Source organism: Oncorhynchus gorbuscha, linkage group LG01 (assembly GCF_021184085.1).
Source record: "Oncorhynchus gorbuscha isolate QuinsamMale2020 ecotype Even-year linkage group LG01, OgorEven_v1.0, whole genome shotgun sequence".
In the NCBI taxonomy this organism is placed as follows: domain Eukaryota; kingdom Metazoa; phylum Chordata; class Actinopteri; order Salmoniformes; family Salmonidae; genus Oncorhynchus; species Oncorhynchus gorbuscha.
The window spans coordinates 54,121,491-54,141,370 of NC_060173.1; the positions used below are offsets into that span (position 1 = coordinate 54,121,491).

Genomic DNA, 19,880 nt, shown 5'->3' on the forward strand with positions numbered 1-19,880 from the left:
ACAAACATGCTCAAACTCTTACAGTCCCAATTAAATTGCATATGAACTCTCTCACGTTTGTTGTCATTCTGTAACACATACAAACTTTCCATCGATCCCTTATTTTCACCTTTCACTCACTCACTCACTCACTCACTCACTCACTCACTCACTCACTCACTCACTCACTCACTCACTCACTCACTGACTCACTCACTCACTCACTCACTCACACACACACACACACACACACACACACACACACACACACACACACACACACACACACACACACACACACACACACACACACACACACACACACACACACACACACACACACACACACACACACACACACACAGTCACTCACACACTCACCTGGCAGGAGGGCACAGGTCCACAGCAGCAGGCTGCAGTAGTATTCCATTTGTGTGAAAGAGTGTGTATGTTTGGGGGGCTGATCCCGTGCTCTCGTTTCAAGGCTTCTGCTCTTATTGACTCCACTGCTATTCCACAGCCTCACTATATCTGAGGGAAGTAGGAGGGGGCTGGCTCTGGTTGACTGAGGCACAGCTGAGAGGTGTACAGTGCATATACGGCCAGGACTTGATGCTTCCTCACTAATCAATGTGGACTTTCTTTCATGCATGCACGAACGAACGCACACACCCACGCACACACACATTCACTCTCAGATACATACAGACTCGTTCACACTCTTACTGTATACAAACATCAAATCCTATTTTATTAGTCACATGCGCCGAATACAACAGATGTTGACCTTGCAGTGAAATGCCTACTTACAAGCTCCTAACCAACAATGCATTTTAAAAAGTATGAACAAGAATTTAAAAAAATAAAAGGAACAAGTAACTAAAGAGCAATAGAAAAATAACAATAGCGAGACTATATATAAGGGGTACCAGAACAGAATCAACGTGCGGGGCACCGGTTGGTTGAAGTAATTGAGGTAATATGTACATGTAGGTAGAGTTATTAAAGTGACTATGCATAGATGATAACAGAGAGTAGCAGCGGCGTAAAAGAGAAAGGGCGGGGCAATGCAAATAGTCTGGGTAGACATTTGATTAGATGTTCCGGAGTCTTATGGCTTGTGGGTAGAAGCTGTTTAGTAGCCTCTTGGACCTAGACTTGGAGCTGCAGCACCATTTGCCGTGCGGTAGCAGAGAGAACAGTCTATGACTAGTGTGGCTGGAGTCTCTGACAATTTTTAGGGCATATGTTACACTGATTGGGACACAGGTCACTTACACCCCAAAAAATATGCACTGAGACACACACACACACACACACACACACACTACATGTGTACACGTTGTACGACACCATCCTTTAAAAATAAAATAGCTCAGACAATAGTTGTCAAAACCTTTGTTCTTTTACAACCTTTAATGAGGCTGCACCGTCATAGGGTTGGTCCTGGTGTGAATTCCTCCCTCTGTTTCCGTGACCTCACACTGGACTGAATAAAATGGCGGTAAATACAGTCCAGATGTGGGGGGAAGTAGCACTCTACTGTCCAATGCTCTGAAGTTCAGGTATTTACGATACAGCACCATCCAGGAAAGAAGTATGGAAGCTAGCGCTGTTGTCTGCCAGAGCGACAACAGCACTGATAAAAGCAAGATTTTTCAAAAATGTTGGTCTGTCTTACCAGCTTAAATAACGAGACCTTCAAGGGCTATTGGAGGAAAAAAATCACATTCAATATAAAAGCTCTCCAAAATCCACAGTGGAAAATGAGACCAACAGAAACACTGTGAGACTTTGTGGACTAGAATTCATTGAAATGTAGGCTAATAAAGGAGACCAGTTACATAAATGATGGCAAAATCGACATGTTTATGGTTCGTTGGTGTAAACAACTAGACTGGCAATTTGTTGTGACAAAGCTGTAAATACGATCCACACTGATTGAAAGACATTCTGATAAGTAATCTTCTCTGACTTGTTGGATTCATGGATGTCTAGTCTCAAAATATGACTTCAAACACCAACCCACATTACCAAAACATGAGCAGACATAGTTCATCACAAACAGTCCTATTACCGCCAATGCAGTGTGTATCTGGCATCAAACTGCTTGGGAAACAAAAGAGCACAAATTTTCTTAAAGGCAGGAGGAGGTTTGACGACTGTTATCGCACTACACACAAGCTGTGTGGAGCTAGTTTGAGGCAAGAAAACATGAAGTGACAAAGAGTAAATCAAAGAAAGGTTGATGATTAACCCAGGGCTTGGATCCTCTGTGTGATGGCAGAGGGCCAGGACCATGTTGGGAGAGGGGGGGGGGGGGAACCATAGAAATAGAATGACTAAATTATATTTCTATGGCCCAGGCCCACCCATCACAGAGTGTTGACTTGGATGGAAATGTCTGTTCTGGTAATTGTATTTCTATGGAGAGAGAACGTCATGCTTATACAGAACACAGTCTTCAGAGAAGCTTTTTGTAGATGGGCCTACTGACCTGCTTGTCAGACATGACATCTCTAGTTGTCACTGGGTATATAAACAAAGGTGAAAGAAAAAAATAAAGAAAAATATTTTGGGGGGAGGCCGTATAGTGGAAATCAATTTGGTCTCGAACACAGCACAACTCAAATGATTGTCCCTTTTCATTCTGACTGACTTTCAGAACAAATAGAAAATGTGCACTATTAGCTAATAGACAAGTCCTATATTCTACTTCATGGACAAATGGGGAATTAGTATATTAGTAATATTCAATATGCTCTGAGTGTTGTCCAAGCTAACCTGAATGTTGAAAGCAGGCCAGCAACACTGGACTGGTTTTACAGATACAAACCAAAGCTAGCTCATGCCTGATACATAATGATTTCATTCGAGTGCTAATCGTCAACATCTACAAGTGATGACAACACGATCTGCCTTTAAATCATCTTACTGCTCAGACAAAAGGTCAATTGCACAATTCGTCTGATTTAGAAAATGAATGGGAAAACAGTGGAAACGGTGTCTTTCTCTTGGAAATACCAGTGGAAATGCAACTCCACATGCCAAATGGGACTGGAGAATAGCACAAAATAATATTAAACGGAAACATTTGGGCTGTGACGGACAATAACAGTCTTTAAAATGACCAAAAGGTAAAACTCATCACAATACACTCATCTTGAAACGATATCAATGTAACTTAACTCTGTCTCTCTAGCATTACCTTAGTTTTCAGCTAGATATGTCCCAACTACTATCTATCTATCTACAGAGCATTTGGAAAGTATTCAGACCCGTTGACTTTTTCCACGGAATTATTCACATCCATTACACAGAACTTTGTTGAAGCACCTTTAACAGCAATTCCAAGCCTTGAGCCTTCTTGGGTATGACACTACAAGCTTGGCACACCTTTATTTGGGGAGTTTATCCCATTCTTCTCTGCAGATCCTCTCGAGCTCTGTCAGGTTGGATGGGGAGCGTTGCTGCACAGCTATTTTTAGGTCTCTCCAGAGGTGTTCGATCGTGTTCAAGTCCGGGCTCCGGTTGGGCCACTGAAGGACATTCAGAGACCTGTCCCGAAGCTACTCTTGCGTTGTCTTGGGTGTGTGCTTAGGGTCGTTGTTCTGTTGGAAGGTGATCCATCGCCCAGTCTGAGGTCCTGAGTGCTCTGGAGCAGGATTTTTACCAATTATCTCTCTGTACTTTGCTTCGTTCATCTTTCCCTCGATGGTGACTATTCTCCCAGTCCCTGCAGCTGAAAAACATCCTCACAGCATAATTCTGGCACCAGCATCCTTCACCGAAAGGATCGTGCCAGGTATCCTCCAGATGTGACACTTGGCATTCAGGGCAAAGAGTTCAATCCAGGTTTCATCAGACCAGAGAATCTTGTTTCTCTTTTTCTGAGAGTCCTTTAGGTTACTTTTGGCAAACTCCAAGCGGGCTGTCATGTTCTTTTTTACTGAGGAGTGGCTTCCGTCTGGCCACTCTAACATAAAGGCCTGAATGGTGGAGTGCTGAAGAGATGGTTGTCCTTCTGGAAGGTTCTCCTATCTCCACAAAGGAACTCTGAAGCTCTGTCAGAGTGCCCATCAGGTTCTTGATCACCTTCCTGAACAAGGCTCTTCTCCCCCGATTGCTCAGTTTGGCCAGGCGGCCAGCTCTAGGAAGAGTCTTGGTGGTTCCAAACTTCTTCCATTTAAGAATGATGGAGGACACTGTGTTTTTGGGGACCTTTGATGCTGCAGATTTTTTTTGTACCCTTCCCCAGATCTGTGCCTCGACACAATCCTGTCTTAGAGCTCTACGGACAATTCCTTCAACCTCATGGCTTGCTTTTTGCTCTGGCAGGCACTGTCAAATGTGGGACCTTATATAGACAGATACAGTTGAAGTCGGAAGTTTACATACACTTAGGTTGGAGTCATTAAAACTTGTTTTTCAACCACTCAACTAATTTCCTAACAAACTATAGTTTTGGCAAGTCGGTTAGGACATCTACTTGTGCTAGACACAAGTAATTTTTCCAATTGTTTACAGATGTGTCATTTCACGTATAACTCACTGTATCACAATTCCAGTGGGTCAGAAGTTTACATACACAAAGTTGACTGTGCATTTAAACAGCTTGGAAAATTCCAGAAAATTATGTCATGGCTTTAGACGCTTCTGATAGGCTAATTGACATAATTTGAGTCAATTGAAGGTGTACCTGTGAATGTGGTTCAAGGCCTACCTTCAAACTCAGTGCCTCTTTGCTTGACATCATGGGAAAATCAAAATAAATCAGCCAAGACCTCATTAAAACAATTGTAGACCTCCACAAGTCTGTTTCATCCTTGGGAGCAATTTGGAAACACCTGATGGTACCACGTTCATCTGTACAAATAGTACGCTAGTATAAATACCATGGGACCATACAGCTGTCATAACGCTCATGAAGGAGAAGCGTTTTGTCTCCAAGAGATTACGGTACTTTGGTGCGCAAATCAATCCCAGAACAACAGCAAAGGACCTTGTGAAGATGCTGGAGGAAACAGGTACTAAGGTATCTATATTCACAGTAAAACAAGTCCTATATCGACAAAACCTGAAAGGCCACTCAGCAAGGAAGAAGCCACTGTGCCTAAACTGCCATAAAACCCAGACTACGGTTTGCAGCTGCACAAGGGGACAAAGATCGTACTTTTTGGAAAAATGACCTCTGGTCTGATGAAACACAAATAGAACTGTTTGGCCATAATGACCATCATTATGTTTGGAGGAAAAAGGTGGAGGCTTGCAAGCCGAAGATCACCATTCCAACCGTGAATCACGGGGTGGCAGCATCATGTTGTGGGGGTGCTTTGCTGCAGGAGGGACTGGTTCACTTCACAAAATAGATGGCATCATGAAGCAGGAAAAGTATGTGGATATATTGAAGCAACATCTCAAGACAACAGTCAGGATGTTAAAGCTTGATCACAAATGGGTCTTCCAAACAGACAATGACCCCAAGCATACTGTACCTCCAAAGTTGTGGCAAAATGGCTTAAGGACAACAAAGTCAAGGTATTGGATTGGCCATCACAAAGCCCTGACCTCAATCCTTTAGAAAATTTGTGGGCAGATCTGGAAAAGCGTGTGCGGGCAAGGACGCCTACAAACCTGACTCAGTTACACCAGCTATGGCAGGTGGAATGGGCCAAAATATACCCAACTTATTGTGGAAAGCTTGTGGAAGGCTACCCGAAACGTTTGACCCAAGTTAAACAATTTAAAGGCAATGCTACCAAATACTAATTGAGTGTATGTAAACTTACATTTACATTTAAGTCATTTAGCAGACGCTCTTATCCAGAGCGACTTACAAATTGGTGCATTCACCTTATGACATCCAGTGGAACAGCCACTTTACAATAGTGCATCTAAATATTTTAAGGGGGGTGAGAAGGATTACTTTATCCTATCCTAAGTATTCCTTAAAGAGGTGGGGTTTCAGGTGTCTCCGGAAGGTGGTGATTGACTCCGCTGTCCTGGCGTCGTGAGGGAGTTTGTTCCACCATTGGGGAGCCAGAGCAGCGAACAGTTTTGACTGGGCTGAGCGGGAACTGTACTTCCTCAGTGGTAGGGAGGCGAGCAGGCCAGAGGTGGATGAACGCAGTGCCCTTATTTGGGTGTAGGGCCTGATCAGAGCCTGGAGGTACTGAGGTGCCGTTCCCCTCACAGCTCCGTAGGCAAGCACCATGGTCTTGTAGCGGATGCGAGCTTCAACTGGAAGCCAGTGGAGAGAACGGAGGAGCGGGGTGACGTGAGAGAACTTGGGAAGGTTGAACACTAGACGGGCTGCGGCGTTCTGGATGAGTTGTAGGGGTTTAATAGCACAGGCAGGGAGCCCAGCCAACAGCGAGTTGCAGTAATCCAGACGGGAGATGACAAGTGCCTGGATTAGGACCTGCGCCGCTTCCTGTGTGAGGCAGGGTCGTACTCTGCGGATGTTGTAGAGCATGAACCTACAGGAACGGGCCACCGCCTCGATGTTAGTTGAGAACGACAGGGTGTTGTCCAGGATCACGCCAAGGTTCTTAGCGCTCTGGGAGGAGGACACAATGGAGTTGTCAACCGTGATGGCGAGATCATGGAACGGGCAGTCCTTCCCCGGGAGGAAGAGCAGCTCCGTCTTGCCGAAGTTCAGCTTGAGGTGGTGATCCGTCATCCACACTGATATGTCTGCCAGACATGCAGAGATGCGATTCGCCACCTGGTCATCAGAAGGGGGAAAGGAGAAGATTAATTGTGTGTCGTCTGCATAGCAATGATAGGAGAGACCATGTGAGGTTATGACAGAGCCAAGTGACTTGGTGTATAGCGAGAATAGGAGAGGGCCTAGAACAGAGCCCTGGGGGACACCAGTGGTGAGTGCGCGTGGTGAGGAGACAGATTCTCGCCACGCCACCTGGTAGGAGCGACATGTCAGGTAGGACGCAATCCAAGCGTGGGCCGCGCCGGAGATGCCCAACTCGGAGAGGGTGGAGAGGAGGATCTGATGGTTCACAGTATCGAAGGCAGCCGATAGGTCTAGAAGGATGAGAGCAGAGGAGAGAGAGTTAGCTTTAGCAGTGCGGAGCGCCTCCGTGATACGGAGAAGAGCAGTCTCAGTTGAATGACTAGTCATGAAACCTGACTGATTTGGATCAAGAAGGTCATTCTGAGAGAGATAGCGGGAGAGCTGACCAAGGACGGCACGTTCAAGAGTTTTGGAGAGAAAAGAAAGAAGGGATACTGGTCTGTAGTTGTTAACATCGGAGGGATCGAGTGTAGGTTTTTTCAGAAGGGGTGCAACTCTCGCTCTCTTGAAGACGGAAGGGACGTAGCCAGCGGTCAGGGATAAGTTGATGAGCGAGGTGAGGTAAGGGAGAAGGTCTCCGGAAATGGTCTGGAGAAGAGAGGAGGGGATAGGGTCTTCTGACCCACTGGGAATGTGATGAAATAAATCAAAGCTGAAATAAATCATTCGCTCTACAATTATTCTGACATAACACTTTCTTAAAATAAAGTGCTGATCCTAATTTACCTAAGGCAGGGAATTTTTACTTGGATTAAATGTCAGGAATTCTGAAAAACTGAGTTTAAATGTATTTGGCTAAAGTGTATGTAAACGTCCGACTTCAACTGTATGTGCCTTTCCAAATCATGTCCAATAACCACAGGTGGACTCCAGTCAAGTTGTAGAAACATCTCAAGGATGATCAATGGAAATAGGATGAACCTGAGCTCAATTTCAAGTCTCATATCAAAGGGTCTGAATACTTACGTAAATAAGGTTTTCAGTTTTTAATTTTTAATAAATGTGCAAACATAAAAAAAACTGTTTTTGCTTTGTCCTTTGAGTATTGTGTGTAGATTGATGAGGTAAGTCTGTATCGTACCAAAAAGTCAAGGGTTCGGAATACCTCCCAAATGCACTGTATCTATCTATCTATCAATCTATCCATCCATCTGTCCACTTTGCTTGTTTACCCCCTCCCCCCCAAAAAATACTACAGTTTTTTTATTAGAGAATTCTATGGTATTCTGCAGCAAACTATAGTATACTGTATAATACTGTACTCCACGCTGTAGTATCCCTCGATCATGTGTAGAATTTAATATAGAATGTTGTGGTATACTGTAGAATACTATACTACACACTGTAGTGTTTCTCAATCGTGTAGTGTGAACTACAGAAGGTTGCAGTGTACTGTAGAATACTATACACCACACTTGGGGTGTCCCGAGTGCTCAGACAAAACAAGTATCGTAACAATATGGAGAAGTTTACATTTTTTTTACCAGGTAAATTGACTGAGAACACATTCTCATTTACAGCAACGACCCGGGGAATAGTTACAGGGGAGATGAATGAGCCAATTGTAAACTGGGGATGATTAGGTGACCATGATGGTATGAGGGCCAGATTGGGAATTTAGCCAGGACATTGTGGTTATCACCCCTGCTCTTACAATAAGTGACACAGGCTCTTAAGTGACCAGAGATAATCAGGACACCCATTTAACATCCCATCCGAAAGACGTCACCCTACACAGGGCAAAGTCCCCAATCACTGCCCTGGGGCATTGGGATATATATTTTTTTTTAGACCAGAGGAAAGGGTGCCTTCTACTGGCCCTCCAACACCACTTCCAGCAGCATCTGGTCTCCCATCCAGGACCAACTCTGCTTAGCTTCAGAAGCAAGCCAGCTGTGGGATGCATGGTGGTATGCTGCTGGCTAATATGATTATACCGCAAGTATTTTTTGTAATTATCCATGATCGAAGAAAAAAAAAACTGTTGCCAGCACGCATCTCTCTTTCAATCAAACAGTGTGAAGCTCTGTGTGCTCCAAACAACTATTGGCTAGTTCTTCTGTCTGTAAAGAAACGGTTGAGCCTGCTGCAACAATTATGGATTAGAACAAGCCACTCTCCCTCTACTCTCCTTTCCCCAGACAAACACATGCGTGGCTCTGTTTCACTCACTGGAAATAACTACATTGAACAACAATGACTAGCTAGTCTCCCCTTCTCCAAACATTGTGTTTGAATCAGAATCCGTACATATGTAGGATCTTAATTTGATCACTAATTTGTTGCTGAGAATGTTCTTGCACAGCAGGAAATGCAAACTTATAGTGTATTCAGGGTTTTGAAAAGCTTCTAATGTTTTTAATTTTTACTTTAAAATATCTATTTTGAGTTGTTTAGTAGGCTACTTTGTCTGTCCATTTACATTTTCCTTTGCAGACTGTCATTAGATCGTGATCCAATCCCATGCTTGCTAGCTATTATTATTTATTATTGCCCAGGGATGGTTACTGAGCAACAGATCATTTGAAAATAAAATTACTCCACACTGTAGTATCCCTCGATCGTGTAATGATTTACTATAGAAATTTGAAGTATACTGTAGAAAATTATACTGTACACAGTAGTATCCCTTGATCATGTGGTTCTGACTATAGAATTTCATAGAATACTGTTTACTATAATATTAATTTCTATAGTACCTTTCAGCACTACCAGCAGTACGACCAGGAATACGAGTTTCCCGAAGCGGATCCTTTGTTCGCACCCCCCAGGGCAATTTAACTAATTCCAGAGGCCGACCCAAAACAGCGCCGGCAGAGGAGAGGTACTTGGAGTGGTCTTCAAGTCCGACTTAGGAGGCATGCACACCACCCACTCCTTCCGAGTATATTACTCGCTAATGTTCAGTCTCTGGATAATAAAGTTGACGAGCTCAAAGCGCGGGTTTCTTTCCGGAGAGATATCAGGGATTGTAACATACTCTGTTTCACAGAAACATGGCTCTCTTGGGATATACTGTCTGAGTCGGTACTGCCAGTTGGGTTCTCAGTTCATCGGGCAGACAGGAATAAATATCTCTCCGGGAAGAAAAAGAAGGGCGGGGGTGTATGTTTCATGATTAACGACTCATGGTGTAATTGTGATAACATACAGGAACTCAAGTCCTTTTGTTCATCCGACCTAGCATACCTCACAATCAAATGTCTACCGTATTATCTCCCAAGATTATTTTTTTCAGTTGTAGTCTTGGCCGTGTATATCCCCCCTCAAGCCGATACCACAACGGCCCTCAAAGAACTTCACTGGAGTTAATGCAAACTGAAAACCACATATCCTGAGGCTGCATTTTTTGTGGCTGACAATTTTAACAAAGCAAATTTGAGGACTAGGCTGACAAAGTTCTATCAACATATTGACTGTTGTACTTGAGCGGGGTAAACACTCGACCACTGCTATTCAAACTTCCAGGATGCTTACAAGGCCCTCCCCCGCCCTCCTTTCGGGAAATCTGACCAAGGCTCCATTTTGCTCCTCCCTTCATATAGGCAGAAACTCAGTACCTGTGCTAAGGACATTCAATGATGGTCTGACCAATCGGAATCCACGCTTCAGGATTGTTTTGATCACTTGGACTGGGATATGTTCCAGGTAGCTTGCGAAAATAATTTAGATGAACACACTGAAACGGTGAGTTTATCAGGAAGTGTATAGGAGATGTCTATTAAAACCTACCCTAACCTGAAACCGAGGATAGATGGCAGCAATCACGCAAAACTGAAAGTGCGAACCACCGAATTTAACAATGGCAAGGTTACTGGGAATATGGCAGAATAAAGACAGTGTAGTTATTCCTTCCGCAAACATGCAAAACGTCAGTATTGAGACAAAGTGGAGTCGCAATTCAACGGCTAAGACACGAAACGTATGTGGCAGGGTCTACAGACAATCACGGACTACAAAAGGAAAACCAGCCACGTCGTGGACACCAACGTCTTGCTTCCCGACAAGCTAAACACCTTCTATGCCCATCTTTGAGGAAAACACAGTGCCAACAACGCTGCCCGCTACAAAGGATTGTGGGATCTCTTTCTCCATGTGAGTAAGACATTTAAGAGTGTTTACCCTCCCAAGGCTGCCGGCCTAGCCTAGCCGTGTCTTCAGAGCATGCGAAAACCAGCTGGTCGGTGTGTTTATGGCCATATTCAATCTCTCCCTATCCCAGTCTGCTATCCCCACATTCTTCAAGATGGCCACCATTGTTCCTGTAACCAAGAAAGCAAAGATAACTGAACAAAATTACTATCGCCCTGTAGCACTCACTTCTGTCATCATGAAGTGCTTTGAGAGACTAGTCAAGGATCATATCACCTATACCTTAACTGTCATTCTAGAGCAGACCTGGGCAATTCCAGTCCTCGGAGGTATGATTGGTGTCACACTTTCCCCCATCCCTAGCAAATCAAATCAAATCATACACATGGTTAGCAGATGTTAATGCGAGTGTAGCGAAATGCTTGTGCTTCTAGTTCCGACAATGCAGTAATAACCAACAAGTAATCTAGCTAACAATTCCAAAACTACTACCTTATAGACACAAGTGTAAGGGGATAAAGAATATGTACATGAAGATATATGAATGAGTGATGGTACAGAGCGGCATAGGCAAGATACAGTAGATGGTATTGAGTGCAGTATATACATATGAGATGAGTATGTAAACAAAGTGGCATAGTTAAAGTGGCTAGTGATACAGTATATACATATACATATGAGATGAATAATGTAGGGTATGTAACATTATATTAGGTAGTATTGTTTAAAGTGGCTAGTCATATATTTTACATAATTTCCCATCAATTCCCATTATTAAAGTGGCTGGAGTTGAGTCAGTGTGTTGGCAGCAGCCACTCAATGTTAGTGGTGGCTGTTTAACAGTCTGATGGCCTTGAGATAGAAGCTGTTTTTCAGTTTCTCGGTCCCAGCTTTGATGTACCTGTACTGACCTCGCCTTCTGGATGATAACGGGGTGAACAGGCAGTGGCTCGGGTAGTTGTTGTCCTTGATGATCTTTATGGCCTTCCTGTGACATCGGGTGGTGTAGGTGTCCTGGAGGGCAGGTAGTTTGCCCCCGGTGATGCGTTGTGCAGACCTCACTACCCTCTGGAGAGCCTTACGGTTGAGGGCGGAGCAGTTGCCGTACCAGGCGGTGATACAGCCCGACAGGATGCTCTCGATTGTGCATCTGTAGAAGTTTGTGAGTGCTTTTGGTGACGAGCCAAATTTCTTCAGCCTCCTGAGGTTGAAGAGGCGCTGCTGCGCCTTCTTCACGATGCTGTCTGTGTGGGTGGACCAATTCAGTTTGTCTGTGATGTGTACGCCGAGGAACTTAAAACTTACTACCCTCTCCACTACTGTTCCATCGATGTGGATAGGGGGGTGTTCCCTCTGCTGTTTCCTGAAGTCCACAATCATCTCCTTAGTTTTGTTGATGTTGAGTGTGAGGTTATTTTCCTGACACCACACTCCCAGGGCCCTCACCTCCTCCCTGTACAACGTCTCGTCGTTGTTGGTAATCAAGCCTACCACTGTTGTGTCGTCCGCAAACTTGATGATTGAGTTGGAGGCGTGTGTGGCCACACAGTCGTGGGTGAACAGGGAGTACAGGAGAGGGCTCAGAACGCACCCTTGTGGGGCCCCAGTGTTGAGGATCAGCGGGGTGGAAATGTTGTTGCCTACCCTCACCACCTGGGGGCGGCCCGTCAGGAAGTCAGATCCACAGACAATGCAATGACCATCACACTGCACACTGCCCTATCCCATCTGTACAAGAGGAATACCTATGTAAGATTGCTGTTCATTCACTATAGCTCAGCATTCAATACCATAGTACCCTCCAATCTCATCATTAAGCTTGAGTCCCTGAGTCTGAACCCCACCCTGTAGGTCCTGGACTTCCTGGCGGGTTGCCCCCAGGTGGTAAAGGTAGGAAACCACACCTCCACTTCACTGATCCTCAACACTGGGGCCCCACAAGGGTGTGTGCTCAGACCCCTCCTGTACCCCATGTTCACCCATGACTGCGTGGCAATGCACGTCTCCAACTCAATCATCAAGTTTGCAAACGACACAACAGTAGTAGGCTTGATTACCAACAATGACGAGACAGCCTACAGGGAGGAGGTGAGGGTTCTGGGAATTTGGTGCCAGGAAAATAACCTCTCACTTACATCAACAAAATAAAAGGGATGATCGTGGACAGCAAAGGGAGCACCCCAAATCGACGGGATCGTAGTGGAGAAGGTGGAAAGCTCCTCGGCGCACACATCACTGACAAACTGAAATGGACGACCCAGAGTCACAGTGTGTTAAAGAAGGGGCAATTTGTGTTGGCACCTAAAACCCTTACAAATGCACAATTGAGAGTATTTACAGATGCACAATTGAGAGCATCCTGTCGGGCTGTACCACTGCTTGTTATGGCAACTGCACCGCCCACAACTGCAGGGCTCTCCAGGGGGTGGTCTGGTCTGCCTAATGCATCGCCAGGGGCAAACTACCCACCCTCCAGGACACCAACAGCACCCAATGTCACAGGAAGGCCAAAAAGATCATCAAGGACAACAACCACACATGCTAATGCCTACTCACCACGTTATCATCCAGAAGGCGAGGTCACTACAGGTACATCAAAGCTGGGACCAAGAGAATGAATTACAGCTTCGATCTCAAGGCCATCAGAATGTTAAATAGTCATCACTAGCACACAGAGGCTGCTGCCTACATACATAAACTTGAAATCATTGGCCACTTAAATAATGGAACACTAGTCACTTTAATAACGTTCACATATCTTGCATTACTCATCTCGTATGTACAGTTGAAGTCGGAAGTTTACATACACCTTAGCCAAATACATTTAAACTCAGTTTTTCACTATTCCTGACATTTAAGTAAATATTTCTTGTCATAGGTCAGTTAGGACCACCACTTTATTTTAAGAATGTGAAATGCCAGAATAATAGTAGAGATAATGATTTATTGACCATCCTACCAATCCTCGACTTCGGCGATGTCATTTACAAAATAGCCTCCAATACCCTACTCAACAAATTGGATGCAGTCTATCACAGTGCAATCCGTTTTGTCACCAAAGCCCCATATACTACCCACCATTGCCACCTGTACGCTCTCGTTGGCTGGCCCTCGCTTCATACTCATCGCCAAACCCACTGGCTCCATGCCATCTACAAGACCCTGCTAGGTAAAGTCCCCCCTTATCTCAGCTCGATGGTCACCATAGCATCACTCACCTGTAGCACGCGCTCCAGCAGGTATATCTCTCTGGTCACCCCCAAAACCAATTCTTTCTTTGGCCGCCTCTCCTTCCAGTTCTCTGCTGCCAATAACTGGAACGAACTACAAAAATCTCTGAAACTGGAAACACTTATCTCCCTCACTTGCTTTAAGCACCAACTGTCAGAGTAGCTCACAGATTACTGCACCTGTACATAGCCCTATAATTTAGCCCAAACAACTACCTCTTTCCCTACTGTATTTATTTTATTTATGTATTTATTTGGCTCCTTTGCACCCCATTATTTTTTTTCTACTTTGCACATTCTTCCATTGCAAATCTACCATTCCAGTGTTTTACTTGCTGTATTGTATTTACTTTGCCACCATGGCCTTTTTTTGCCTTTACCTCCCTTATCTCACCTCATTTGCTCACATCGTATATAGACTTGTTTATACTGTATTATTGACTGTATGTTTTTTTTTGTATGTGTCGAACTGCTTTGCTTTATCTTGGCCAGGTCGCAATTGTAAATGAGAACTTGTTCTCAACTTGCCTACCTGGTTAAATAAAGGTGAAAAAAATCAGCTTTGATTTATTTCATCATATTCCCAGTGGGTCAGAAGTTTACATACACTCAATTAATATTTGGTAGCATTGCCTTTAAATTATTTAACTTGGGTCACATGTTTTGGGTAGCCTCCCACAAGCTTCCCACAATAAATTGGGTGAATTGTGACCCATTCCTCCTGACAGAGCTGGTGTAACTGAGTCAGGTTTTTTTCAGTTCTGCCCACAAATTTTCAAAAGGATTTAGGTCAGTGCTTTGCGATGGCCACTCCATTACCTTGACTTTATTGTCCTTAAGCCACTTTGCGACAACTTTGGAAGCATGCTTGGGGTCATTGTCCATTTGGAAGACCCATTTGGGACAAAGCTTTGACTTCCTGACTGATGTCTTGAGATGTTGCTTCAATATATCCACATACTTTTCCTGCTTCATGATGCCATATATTATGTGAAGTGCACCAGTCCCTCCTACAGCAAAGCACCTCCACAACATGATGCTGCCACCCCTGTGCTTCATTATGGCCAAACAGTTCTATTTTTGTTTCATCAGACCAGAGGACATTTTTCCAAACAGTATGATCTTTGTCCCCATGTGCAAACCGTAGTCAGGCTTTTTTATGGCGGTTTTGGGGCAGTGGCTTCTTCCTTGTTGAGCGGCCTTTCAGGTTATGTCGATATAGGACACGTTTTACTGTGGATATAGATACTTTTGTGCCTGTTTCCTCCAGCATCTTCACAGGGTCCTTTGATGTTGTTTTGGGATTGATTTGCACTTTTCGCACCAACGTAGGTTAATCTCTAGGAGACAGAATGCGTCTCCTTCCTGAGCGGTACGATGTCTGCGGGGTCCCATGGTGTTTAAACTTGCGTACTATTGTTGGTACAGATGAACGTGGTACCTTCAGGTGTTAGAAAATTGCTCCCAAGGATGAACCAGACTTGTGGAGGTCTATAATTTGTTCTGAGGTCTTGGCTAATTTCTTTTGATTTTCCCATGATGTCAAGCAAAGAGGCACTGAGTTTGACTCAAATCGTGTCAATTAGCCTATCAGAAGCTTCTAAAGCCATGACATAATTTTCTGGAATTTTCCAAGCTATTTAGAAGCACAGTCAATTTAGTGTATGGAAACTTCTGACCCACTGGAATTGTGATACAGTGAGTTATAAGTGAAATAATCTCTCTGTAAACAATATTTTGTTCTTGTTACTAAAACATTTGTGGAGTGGTGGAAAAACAAGTTTTAATGACTCCAACCTAAGTGTATGTAAACTTCCGACGTCAACTGTATATACTGTATTCTATACTATTCTGCTGTGTCATAGTCTATGCCGCTCTGACATTGCTCTTCCATATATTTATATATTCTTACTTCCATTCCTTTTTCTTAGATTTGTGTGTATTGGCTATATGTTGGTAAATTGTTAGATATTGCTGCATTGTCGGAGCTAGAAACACAAGCATTTCGCTACTCCCGCAATAACATCTGCTAAACCGTGATAACTTTGTAAATAATAGCATGTATTTATTCATATTACTCTACTGTGAAATGATGTAAAATGTGTTATACTGTAAATATGCAGCCATTTAAAAAATCATTCCCATGAATGCGATCATTTTATTTATGGAAATAAATCATACCCACGTGAAATAATACTATAGTTTACTATAAAACACTACAGTACTTAGTATAGAATGATGTACTACACTGAAGTAAACTGTAGTATACTATACTTCACACTGTATTGCTATGCTAATATTTAATCTGTATATACCCACCCGTTCCCCTCCCCCATAACGCAATTTGCTGCAACCCATGAGTAAGAAACCTACATGCCAAGTATGGAGTATATATTCCCTAGAAGTTATTGAAAGCTACATAAGAGCTGAAATTAACTGGTCAGTCCCTAGTCCTACCAATTTACAGATTATGGAACATTTTTGCTTTTAGTATTCAGTATGTTCAGTTGGTTTCCTCAATACAATGTACAAATGACCTCTGTGCAGTTCAAATCTGAACTTGAAAAGAATATCTTTGAAAATAAAATTGATACTTACAATGCGGATTCCTTCACCTCCAGTGTCCATTATCAGACTCACAACTTAACAGTTACCCTATGGATAATGCAGAGACGGTGTCAGTATAAACATTCCACACAGCATGAAGATTTGACCCTTCGCTAAGCCCTGCCCCACTTGGCTACTGTTGTAACCTTGGACAACATTTTCAAGGGAAGCCCAAAGCCCAAACTTCTATCTTTTTGCACAAAAACACTACATTTTAGTCATTTAGCTCTTAACTTACAGGAGCAATTAGGATAAAGTACATTGCTCAAAGGCATCAACAGACTTTCCACCTAGTTGGCTCAGGGATTCAAACCAACAACCTTTCAATTACTGGCCCAACACTTTTAACCAGTAGGTTATATGCCACACAGTAAAGTCTGCAGAAACACTACAGTGAACCCATACAGAAAAATAGTATATTACCATATATTTAACATGTTTGTACATGTATTTACATACTGTATGTAAATAACGTATCTAAATATACAGTATGTTTAAGCCTTATATGATCTTCCATTGAGCTTTGGATTTGAAATAACACTGAGGTTAAAGTGCGAACTGTCAGCTTTAATTTTAGAGTATTTCCATACATATTGAGTGAAAGGTTTAGAAATTACAGCAGTTTTTGTACATTGTCCCCACATTTTAAGGGACCAAAGGTATTGGGACAAATTCACTTATATGGGTATTAAAGTAGTAAAAAGTGAATTATTTGGTCCTATACTCCTAGCACACAATGACTACATCAAACCTGTGGCTCTACAAACGTGTTGGATGCATTTGCTGTTTGTTTTGGTTCTGTTTCAGATTATTTTGTGTCAAATACAAATGAATGGTAAATAACGTATTGCCATTTTGGAGTCACTTTTACTGTAAATAAGAGTAGAATGTTTCTAAACACTTCTACATTATAGTGGATGCTACCATGATTAAGTATAATCCTGAATTAATCGTGATGATGATGAGTGAGAAAGTTACAGAGACATAAATATCATACCCTCCAGAGAATGCTAACCTCCCCTGTTATTGTAATGGTGAGAGGTTAGCATTTTTGGGGGGGGGTATGATATTTGTGCGTCTGTAACTTTCTCACTACAGTATTTATACCGTAGTAAACTATAGTATTTTTTCCATGTATTGCTGTCCCCCCTTTAACAAATGATTATATGGAATATCCCTGACCCATGATGGAGTAGGTCAAGCCTAACTATGAATGGAATTTCATAAGGATCATCAAGTGATAAATGTTCAACTTCTTATTTTGGGGCGATGCCAATTGGTCATGCGTAATGCCTTGCCAAAAGCCCAGGGAGGAAGTGAGGGTTAGTTTTGGAAGAATGGAGGAATGAGCTCAGTCTGAACACACACAGAGTTATGTCTTCCTTCGCAGACACCTGGCTTTGGTGCCAGAGAGAGTGAGATAAAGCAATATCCATGTGGATAAGGCTGAATCCTGACAAACTGCCACTAAATGACTAAACACCTGCATTTCATATGGTAAATCAAACATGTGCATACAAACTTCTGAAGAGCAATGCCATTAAAAAGGGACAGTTGACAAGATGGGGAAATACTTGAAATCGGATGCCTTGTCATAGAGAAATGGGGTCCTTTACTCCAACCATTGGATTTCGTAACACACACCCACACTGATACATTTGCCTGTCACTGTTTTTGGACCTACTGTACATCAAGCTGTAACTTAAAAGTCAGAGAAGACACATACTAGCTTTTGCACCTTGTCGTTTAAGGAAAACATAACAGCCAAGACGAAAACCAACCAAAGCAATGGACAGTAACATCTAACTAATTGGGCTGAGGTCATAATAATACCCACCACAACATTACAAATATTCCAAGTATAAACTATAAATACGTTTAATGACCATCACAGCCGTCCAAATAAGGCATTATTCATTATCCCCTCTGAAAAACAAACTCCCAGGACAGAGAAAAGACAGGGTAACCTGAACCAAATGCTCTGAAATAGGACACATTTAGTCATTCTGGCTAGCTCAGTTTCCTGCCCTGCCAAACAGCTGGCCTGGGTACGTTTAGCCAGGAAAGCCTGATCACTCCTGAAGCTCCATGATTGAAGAGTGGGGGGATATGCTGGCCTCGTGATGGGCTAGGTTGGTAGGCGAGCCCCTAGCCTTCGAGTGGATTGGGATCTGATGGCAAAAGTGCCACCTCAACCTGTAGAAGAACCCAAACAAAGACTTGGGGAAAGATCTAAGTACAGAAAAAAAAATCTGTGTATTGGTTTATGGGCTATTGATGGTCTGACTGAAGCAAGGCTGGATTTGATCGCACCCCATTTAACTGCATCTCTAAGGAACCAGGTCGCAGCTGTTCTTGGCTAAGGGTGGGTGGAGATTGAACACAGAGCAGCAGAGTCAGCAGATTTCCTCCTCATCTCAACCCATTACACTACAGAAAGAGTTCATTTTCTCACAACAGACCTTATATTCATAACACTTCCAGAGATGCACAACAAGAGAATTTGAGAGTTTTCGAACCTAACTCCCAGAGCATGGGACATTTCATTTCAACTCAGTCCATTCAGCAAGTGAATTTTTTTTCCTCCCCATAAATCGAAACATCCTCAGAAATGAATGGGAACTGATGAGTTGAATTTTAATTGATGAGTTGAATTTTAAGAATTTTCATAAAATTGCAGAATTAAAATTAAACTGACTCCAACCCTATGTCCTACTCATTTACATCGACACGTAACGCAGATGTATAACGCAGAGCTAAAAGTAATATAGGAATCCAGACACACCGGATAGTCATTAATCCTGGCATAAGGACTTGGAATCGGTCTGCAGCGTGAGTAACCGAAGTACAAAAATCCTTCCATCACAGCTGCTTCTGATAAGAACTTCCTCTAGAAGTGTGACTACCTCAGATGCCAGACCTGATGTGTTTAAGCAACATGCTCCATTCTGGTGTGGACCAAAGTCTTTCTTTACATTACATAATATAAAGGACTTGGTCTGAACTGAACTGGCCTGGTCTAAGCTCAAGTAGAATGTTATAATGGATGGTGTTCCTGGTTCACACATGCATAGGGAAGATCACTGTCAAATCAAATCAAACTGTATTTGTCACATGCCGAATAAAACAAGTGTAGACCTTACTGTGAAATGCTTACT

At 43.0% G+C, this 19,880-nt stretch overlaps 1 protein-coding gene across 2 annotated transcripts in view; it reads right to left on the bottom strand.

The window, feature by feature from the left end:
- Positions 1-487, bottom strand: part of itga11b (integrin, alpha 11b) — a 105,855-nt gene extending 105,368 nt beyond the window's left edge. Inside the window, exon 1 of one of the 2 annotated variants that reach the window (XM_046356548.1) lies at positions 361-487. In XM_046356548.1, coding sequence (XP_046212504.1) covers positions 361-409 — 49 coding nt within the window. In that variant the 5' untranslated portion in view covers positions 410-487. The remainder of the gene's footprint in view (positions 1-360) is intronic. The other variant, XM_046356556.1, reaches the window with a different exon arrangement.
- Positions 488-19,880: the final 19,393 nt, after the last annotated feature.